The 9,644-nt window shown below is 35.9% G+C and overlaps 1 protein-coding gene across 1 annotated transcript in view; it reads left to right on the top strand.

Moving 5' to 3' along the window:
* LOC108736619 (dynein heavy chain 5, axonemal) overlaps positions 1-9,644 on the top strand; it is a 61,284-nt gene that overhangs the window by 14,007 nt on the left and 37,633 nt on the right. Inside the window, exons 17-28 of the mRNA XM_025974162.1 lie at positions 57-251; positions 879-1,120; positions 1,179-1,365; positions 1,424-1,705; positions 1,769-2,248; positions 3,321-3,520; positions 3,576-4,326; positions 5,561-5,785; positions 5,850-6,022; positions 7,094-7,272; positions 7,344-7,531; positions 7,755-7,949. Coding sequence (XP_025829947.1) covers positions 57-251; positions 879-1,120; positions 1,179-1,365; positions 1,424-1,705; positions 1,769-2,248; positions 3,321-3,520; positions 3,576-4,326; positions 5,561-5,785; positions 5,850-6,022; positions 7,094-7,272; positions 7,344-7,531; positions 7,755-7,949 — 3,297 coding nt within the window. The remainder of the gene's footprint in view (positions 1-56; positions 252-878; positions 1,121-1,178; positions 1,366-1,423; positions 1,706-1,768; positions 2,249-3,320; positions 3,521-3,575; positions 4,327-5,560; positions 5,786-5,849; positions 6,023-7,093; positions 7,273-7,343; positions 7,532-7,754; positions 7,950-9,644) is intronic.

Raw genomic sequence — 9,644 nt, 5'->3', positions numbered from 1 at the left:
AAATAACCGGCCGATCTAAAAACCTCGTGGATATTGTATCTCGTTACGCAAAACAGTCAGGTGCCAAGGTGGGAAGCGTCGTCAAGGAAGAGGACTTGCGAACCAGAAGGAGACGGTTGTACAGACTCACCACCGAGGAAAAACCCGTCATCCAGTTTCAACAGAAAAACTTCTATAATTTCGTTATGGAAAGCAAGGAAGTTGGAAAAATGCTGTCCATGTTGTCCACATGTTTGCAAGACTTGAAAACGGTAACAAAAACGAATATTTAGGATTTATTTGTTTGTTTCTTTGGTATCTTTGCGACAATTAATTATTTTAAGTCAATGTTCTTATCTACGATATGATTCGTTTTCTTCAATTAATCCTTTTAATAAATAAATAAAAAATAAAAAACATTTTTAAATATCCATAGAATCAAAGGCCAGACTCTATGTGTTAGAATGTAGAGATTTCGCTTAGGTGTACGTTGGACAAATGCGTAGATCCTTTAATCAAAGAACCCATGAACATAAATATACTTCAATATGTTCTTGTTAAATATAAAAACTAATAAAGTATACTAGAGATTCTAGGCACCATATTAATATTAAAAATCAAAAGTAAAAGAATTACGTAATGTCTGCAAATGATGATCATAGAGGTTACATAATAATAATAGTAATCAAAATCTGTTCAGCTTCTTATGAGAAAAAAGGATTTTATATATTTATTTTAAAAAAGGTAGTACACTAAGTAAATATAACACAAAATATATTAACTATTCTTCTCAACAACCAAATTGAAACTTTTGCGTTCAATATTAATTTATTTATTGTAAATTCAATTAATTTTACTTCCAATTAATTAATTGTAAATCAACATTATTATCTTACCAGGAAATGCAAGCATTTCTTTCCAAGTGGAGGCCGTACAGTGTATTGTGGCGAGGTGAAAAAACACAAAGAGAACTTTTAAATTACACCCTTTTAGAATTCGAATTGTTACTACATAAGCATGACGAACTCCGAAATCGTCTAGAAACTGAACCAGACGTTTCAGTAATAGGAGGCTCTTTAGCAATTTCAACTCAAAAACTCAAATTCGGACTTTTAACTGAGATCAAGTCTTGCACTCATAGGTATCACTATTTCAAACTAACTGATAATAAATATATGATACTATGTAAGCTATTACAGAATTGGTTTGGCCATGAAGAAGAAATACAAAAGAGAAATGGATTACGTATACGCTGTCATAAACGAGATGGAACGCAAACTAAACAAGCAGATTAGAGATTTGGATGACGTGAGGTTTACTATGGATACACTCAAAAAGATTCGGGATCAAGAAGTCGATATGGAATTAAAAATTGATCCGATAGAAGTATATAACGTACAATATTCATACTTTATGAATGAAGCACAAAATTATATGCTTTTAGGAAGCATTCAACATACTTAGTAAACATAATGTTACTTTGGAGAGAGAACTGATAGAACAGGTTGACAATTTGAAATACACTTGGTATCAGTTGCAAGCAAAAGCTCAACGTGTTCATGTGCAACTTCTTGATATGCAACCCCATTTTGAAGAAGATCTGAAGAAAAACCTTGAGAAATTTAGACAAGAGAAAGACGAGTACGTAAAAGAGTACAGAACCGCTGGACCCATGGAGACAGGTCTTGCACCACGTGAAGCATCTGATAGACTCATACTATTCCAAGTGAATTTTCAATTTTTTACAACACATGCATGAATATCTATTCCGTTGTAATTTATCTTCTAGAATCGCTTTGATGGGATGTGGAGGAAACTACAAATGTATCAAAGTGGTCAGGAGCTTTTTGGTCTACCTTTGACCGATTATCCAGAATTCGCCCAGATCAGAAAAGAGCTAAATTTACTCCAAAAGCTCTACAAACTTTACAACGACGTCATAGACCGGGTGAATAGTTATTATGACATCCCGTGGAGTGAAGTCAATATTGAAGAAATCAATAATGAACTGATGGATTTTCAAAACAGATGTCGTAAATTACCGAAAGGTCTCAAAGAATGGCCGGCATTCTTCGCCTTGAAGAAGACAATTGACGATTTCAATGATATGTGTCCTTTATTGGAATTAATGTCCAATAAAGCTATGAAACCAAGACATTGGCAAAGACTAATGGATGCTTTGAAGCATACTTTTGAACTTGAAAGTGACGGATTTTGTCTCAAAAATATTTTGGAAGCCCCCTTGTTGAAGCATAAAGAAGATATAGAGGTATTGATTTTGCTGCTCTTTACCAAACCAAATCCTTACATCATCATCGTAAGGTTCTCAGTCCTAAGACTGGTTGGACACGCACCTTTACTCTTTCCTATCCTGAGCTAATCTTCGCGTTTCCCTAAAACTAGAACTTCCCACATCCTTAACTATTTGCGAACAGTAATCTAACCTAGGTCTACCTGTACCCCTCCTAACTCCTGTTTCTGCCTCTAATATGTCTCTGACTAAACCTTCATACCTGAGAAGGTGTCCTACTAACCTATCTCGCCTATATCTTATTGATTTCCATAGAGTCCTCTGTTCTCATATTCTTTTTAATACTTCTTCATTTCTAACCTTCCACGGTATCCTCATCATTTGCCTGTAACACCACATTTCGAACGCTTCTAACCTTTTCTTTTCCGCAGCGCCCACTGTCTATGTTTCGCACCAGTACAACGCCGCGCTCCAAACATATCTACACCTTTAACAATCTATTTCGAATTTCTAAATTAATCGTTCGCGAGCATAGAAGTGACTTCCTTTTATTGAAGGCGACTCGACCCTGCGCTATCCTCTGATTTTAAATCCCTACTACTTCTTTCGTCCTGACTTGTCTTATTTCCTACAAACCTACAACCAGTCACTTCACAACATGAAGATTGGAAAAACTTTGGCAGTTGTTGTAGAACAAACAGAATAGCTCAAAACCCCAACGCCAAAACACGACACTGTAGTTGTCCGAAGCACTTTTCGGTAACAAAGTTACCTTCTTCAGGGACTGAAGTGAACTGCTTCGGAAAACTACAGTGTCGTGTTTTGGCGTTGGGGTTTTGAGCTATTCTGTTTGTTCTACAGTAACTTCACCTATTTTTTCGTCTCCTATCTTTATATTCGCTCTTTCCCTCCTTTTTTCTCCCTTGCATACCAGTATTTTTGTTTTACTTTTATTTATTTTCATACAGTACTGATCTGTCATTACCGCATCCATTTTATTTAAAGGTATCTCTAACTCCTCCTTACTAGATGTTAATACTACTATAAAAAAATCCTTACATTGTTTGATTATTGCCAAAACGTTGTCTAGGACATATGTATTTCGGCGATGAAAGAAAGAGACATTGAAGCGAAACTTCGGCAAGTTACAAATGAATGGTCGGTTCACGAATTAACCTTCCAAACATTTAATAATCGGGGAGAATTATTGCTTAGAGGAGACACAACTGCAGAAACAATTGGACAATTGGAAGACAGCCTGATGATATTAAGTTCTCTTCTATCCAATAGGTCAGTTAATAAAGGTTTTATTGTGTTTAGATTCATTATATCCTTATGTATTTAGATATAATGCTCCGTTTAAAAGGCAGATAACCCAATGGGTTCATGATTTATCAAACACCAACGAAATATTAGAACGTTGGTTGTTGGTCCAAAATATGTGGGTTTATTTGGAAGCAGTTTTTGTTGGGGGCGACATCGCCAAACAGTTGCCAAAAGAAGCAAAACGGTTTTCCAAAATCGATAAGTCTTGGCAAAAGATAATGCAAAGGGCCCACGAAACACCAGGAGTCGTTTCTTGCTGCGTTGGTAAAGCTTTGTCTAAACTTGAACACCTTAATTCAGAAAAAATGTCACACATTTTGCTTGCAGGTGATGATATGCTGAAGCAACTTCTTCCCCACCTGCAAGAACAGTTAGAGCTCTGTCAAAAATCCCTTAGTGGTTATTTGGAGAAGAAACGGATGATGTTTCCGAGATTCTTTTTTGTATCAGATCCTGCTCTCCTAGAAATCCTTGGGCAGGCTTCTGATTCTCATACCATTCAAAATCATCTGTTATCAATCTTCGACAACACGCGGCAGGTCAAGTTTCATGACATGGAGTATAATAAAATCGTGGCGATAGTGTCATCGGAAGGGGAGGTTATTCAATTGGAAAAAGCAGTTCGAGCCGAAGGAAGTGTGGAAATGTGGCTGATGCAGTTGCTTCAAGTCTCGCAAGCTTCAATTCATTCCATCGTTCGGCAAGCTTGGACCATTATCAATGACCAAAACTTCAGCTTGCTGCCATTTTTAGATAAAGTTCCAGCACAGGTATCAAAAACAAAATACATTATCTCGATTAGGGATACCACAGTAGGGTATTTTTTACCACGACATTACCGGTGATATTTAGTCGTTACAGCCGCAGGTCGCTATATCCAAACACAATTATCTATTTATCTACACGCAAAAAGACAAAATTCATTTCGTTTTCTCTTAAATTTTGATTAAACGTTAAACATTGATGAACTTTTTGAAATGCTGACGAAAATGTATCCCTTACTCGAAAGTTTCTCGTTATACCCGATGTCGTTATAGATATATATACAGACAATACGAGGACGGTTCAATAAGTACCCGTATTTGAAGACGGAGGATGTTCCTGAGGGAAATTGGTGTTGTCATCGTGTGTTGCCATCTATCAAACCACGCCAAAACGAATTTCAGACTGATTGATAGGTTAGTTTGGATTTGGCAGCCATTCGACTGAGACGTGTTTCGTTATTTTCGCTAAGATGGAAAAAGAGCAGTATCGTTCGGTAACTCGCTTTTTGTTTTTGGATGGGAAAAAATGCGAGGAGATGAAAACAAAGTTGGATACTGTTTATGGAGACATTTCGCCATCTACGACCACAGTTAGATATTGCTTCAACGAATTTAAACGTGGGCAAAGATCCGTTTTTGATAGGAGCGACCAGGAAGCCTGGCAAACGTTGTTACCGAGGAAATCATTTTACGGATTTTTTAGGAAAAGGAAGAACGATCACTGGACAATACTACAGTGAGTTATTGGACCGCTTCGACAAAAAATTGAAGGAGACACGGACGCATTTGACGAAAAAGAAGGTGCGTTTTCAACACGATAACGCACCGGCACATTCATCAGGAGTTGTTGCCGCCAAAATGCATGAATTACGTTATGAATTTGCTGCCGCACACCCCGTACTCACTCGATTTGACTCCCTGCGACTTCATCTTGTTCCCTACCATGAAGAAATGACTAGCGAGAAAGAAATTTAGCTCAAACGAGGAAGTCATCGCCGAGACAGGGGGGATTTTGGAGAGTTCGACAAATCTTATTTTTTGGAGGGGTAAAAAAAATGGCAGGGTCGTTGGGAGAAGTGTATCTTTCAAAAAGGGGACTATGTTGAAAAATAAAAAAACAAATTTAAAAAGAAAGGTGTCTTCATTTCTAACACGGGTACTTATTGAACCGCCCTCGTATAACAGAAACAGTTTAACAGTAAAAAATGTTCGATTTCCTTTTCTCCCATTCATAATGCAGGTAGGAATATTGGGGTTACAAATGATTTGGACAAGAGACGCAGAATTCGCCCTGTCTCAAGCCAGAGCTGATAAGAAAGTTATGAGCGAAACTAACAATAAATTCTTAGAACTTCTCAATACTCTTATAGACCAAACTACTGAAGACTTAAGCAGAATAGAGAGAACCAAATTCGAAACGTTGATAACCATTCACGTCCATCAACGGGACATTTTCGATATTATGGTAAACTTTTGTGCAAGTTTGTACAAGGCATAAAACATTTGAAAAATTTCAATATCATTTGCAGTGTCGTATCAATGTTCGGCACGCAAACGACTTTGAATGGTTGAAACAATGTCGATTTTATTTCAAAGAAGAGGCTGATAAGACGTTAATTGTTATAACAGATGTATCTTTCGTTTATCAAAACGAATATCTGGGATGTACAGATCGTCTAGTAATAACTCCTCTTACTGACAGGTCAGTAACCAATCTTAAAAAATAGTTTTGGGTGTTACTATTTCTACATTAATGTTTGACAATTTCAAATGTTACACTCAGCAAAATTGTGGTTTTAACTGTTCTTCCTGCTTGACCAATATAACATTTGTTAAATTTATTCTAACGTGACCCCCACTTTTAGTTAAGTTATATATGTATAAGCTACTATTCTGTAAAATATTTAGTGTATCACTTCACTTGAAGAAGCTACTCCGTTAGCGAAACAATTGTCGTGGTAAAAATAAGAAATTGTGAAAATTACGAGTTCTATNAAATCATCATTACCGTATAATGCACGAATGGCAGGAAATATGGAATCAGCAAGCATTGTTAGGTAATTAATACCAGTTACAGTGCCTTCAAATCGAAAAGGTCCAATGAGTCCCCTTGAAGACAAACCGCACCACACATTTACACCAGGCAAATTTACAGCTTTTTCAATTGTAATGTGAGGATTTTCTTCACCCCAGTAAACACAATTGTGCCTATTGACAGTTCCATTAAGTTTGAATTGGGCTTCATCCGACCAAATGATGCTACCCATAAATCCCGGTTCACGTATCACGTTTTGATACGATGTACAGAATCTGTGGTGACTCGTACTCAGAATTGTATTGATGCTGTAGGTCACCAATTTGAACAGTATTAACATTTGTTATTTATGTTTCATTTACATTGGACTTTCAGCTTTCTATTTTCCTGAAATTTAACTTTGTAGAACGGTAAATAAATTTTCTATGGAAGTTCAAAGTGTGTATACATTTTTTTGAAGCACCATGTATAAATAACTACGACAGGATGTTTTCAAAAGTTTGTTAATTTTGTCAGATATACACACCGTTTCTTCTCATAGCAATTGTTAAAAAAAATTGCCCTGCGATCTGACAATAGCAAAAAGTTAATCAATAATAGTCAGTAGGAAAAAGATCTGGTGAATAGGGTGGGTGGTACAGAAGTAACTAGATGCCATAGCAACATATAGTTACAACTATATTGTATAATTAACTCCATTTATATCAGATTGATTAATTTTCTGTTATTTCGTATCAGATGCTACATTACATTAGCACAGGCTTTGGCTATGAGTATGGGAGGTTCTCCATGTGGTCCCGCGGGAACGGGGAAAACGGAAACTGTAAAAGACATGGGAAAAACTTTGGGAAAATATGTTGTTGTTTTCAACTGTTCTGACCAAATGGATTACAGAGGCCTTGGAAGAATATACAAAGGTCCATTTCCCTATTACATTCAATTTTTTTTCAATGCTAATAATTATCCTTATTAATTCCTTTGAGTCTAGGCCTTGCTCAGTCTGGTTCGTGGGGTTGTTTTGATGAATTTAATAGAATAGAACTTCCAGTTCTTTCTGTGGCAGCTCAGCAGGTTGCTGTTGTTTTAGCCGCCAAAAAAGAAAAACGGAAAAATTTTGTCTTTACCGACGGAGACACAATAGACATGTGTCCTGAACTTGGAATTTTTATTACTATGGTAAAATAATTATTATTTTCTTAATCATCATCATAAGATCGTTAGTCCTAAAACTGATTGGACATGCACTAGAACTAGAACATTCCACATCATTAACTATTTGTGAACAGTAATCTAATCTAGATCTACATATACTACTCTTAACTCCTGTTTCTGCCTCTAATATGTCTCTGACTAGTCCTCTCGCCTATTTACGTACATACATACTTCGATAACTTTGTAGAATCCTGGATATGCTGGGAGAAAGGAACTACCAGAAAATCTTAAAATTCAATTTCGAACGGTTGCTATGATGGTGCCTGACCGTCAAATTATAATACGGGTGAAACTGGCCAGCTGTGGGTTTCTCGAAAATATTACATTAGCTAGAAAATTTTATACCCTATATAAACTTTGCGAAGAACAATTGACAAAACAGGTACTTAACTAATTAACTTTTTTTTTAACATAGTAACTAAAATCAGAGATAATATTTAGAAATTGTTGGTTATAAAAGTGCGATTTTCCACATTTTCCTAAAACACATTTGATTAAGAAGATAATTATGTATCTCAAAAAGAAGGCAACCAGTTAAAGAAATTAATTTGGAAATTTGGGTAATACATCCAATACTCACCTTTAATATTTCTCCATTTCTCCAAAATGTGTAAATAGTTTTATAACTTCTGAAAAAACCACATTTAGAATTATGTATTACTTTTATATTCCAAAACATAAGTTCATTTATTTATATTTTAATGAATGATATTGTACAAACCTTTTCGTTTAATATTGTTTGATAAAAGAGAGAAAATAACTCACTTTGAGCCGTTTTTCATAAAATGTGAAGTTTTCATCACCGAAGTTCAATTCAATCCTAAAAATTGTGGCACCATAATAACCTTTTTAAACACTATAAACACGATAACATTCACATCTCCTTCGGATAAACATCGTAAACAACTGATGAGCAATGAAATATGAAAGCACAAGCTAAAAGTGAACGTATTCAACAGTAGGTGGTAGGAGAAGAAAGGGAAATATATAATGCTACTCGAGATAAAGAAATAATAAACAAAAATGTTTTAGGCTACTTTACTATCTAAAATTTGGATTCTATTTTTTGTCTCTAATGCGTACTTACATATACAGGGTGCTTCAAAAAAATGTATACACACTTTGAACTTCCATAGAAAATTTATTTACCGTTCTACAAAGTTAAATTTCAGGAAAATAGAAAGCTGAAAGTCCAATGTAAATGAAACATAAATAACAAATGTTAATACTGTTCAAATTGGTGACCTACAGCATCAATACAATTCTGAGTACGAGTCACCACAGATTCTGTACATCGTATCAAAACGTGATACGTGAACCGGGATTTATGGGTAGCATCATTTGGTCGGATGAAGCCCAATTCAAACTTAATGGAACTGTCAATAGGCACAATTGTGTTTACTGGGGTGAAGAAAATCCTCACATTACAATTGAAAAAGCTGTAAATTTGCCTGGTGTAAATGTGTGGTGCGGTTTGTCTTCAAGGGGACTCATTGGACCTTTTCGATTTGAAGGCACTGTAACTGGTATTAATTACCTAACAATGCTTGCTGATTCCATATTTCCTGCCATTCGTGCATTATACGGTAATGATGATTTTTATTTTCAACAAGATGGTGCTCCGCCGCACTATCACAGGGACGTACGAGCTTACCTGGATCAAAATTTGTCGGGCCAGTGGATAGGACGCAGGGGGCCAATCGAGTTTCCAGCACGCTCTCCAGACCTTACACCACTGGATTTCTTCTTGTGGGGCACAGTAAAAGATGAGGTGTACAAACGTAAACCACGTAACCTAGACATTCTTTGGAATGAGATTCAAGCAGTGTGTAGAGAAATCTCATTGGACGTTTTGATACGATGTACAGAATCTGTGGTGACTCGTACTCAGAATTGTATTGATGCTGTAGGTCACCAATTTGAACAGTATTAACATTTGTTATTTATGTTTCATTTACATTGGACTTTCAGCTTTCTATTTTCCTGAAATTTAACTTTGTAGAACGGTAAATAAATTTTCTATGGAAGTTCAAAGTGTGTATACATTTTTTTGAAACACCCTGTATAAATAACTACG

Source organism: Agrilus planipennis, unplaced genomic scaffold (genome assembly GCF_000699045.2).
Source record: "Agrilus planipennis isolate EAB-ADULT unplaced genomic scaffold, Apla_2.0 scaffold148, whole genome shotgun sequence".
In the NCBI taxonomy this organism is placed as follows: domain Eukaryota; kingdom Metazoa; phylum Arthropoda; class Insecta; order Coleoptera; family Buprestidae; genus Agrilus; species Agrilus planipennis.
This window is presented reverse-complemented; position numbering and strand designations above follow the sequence as displayed.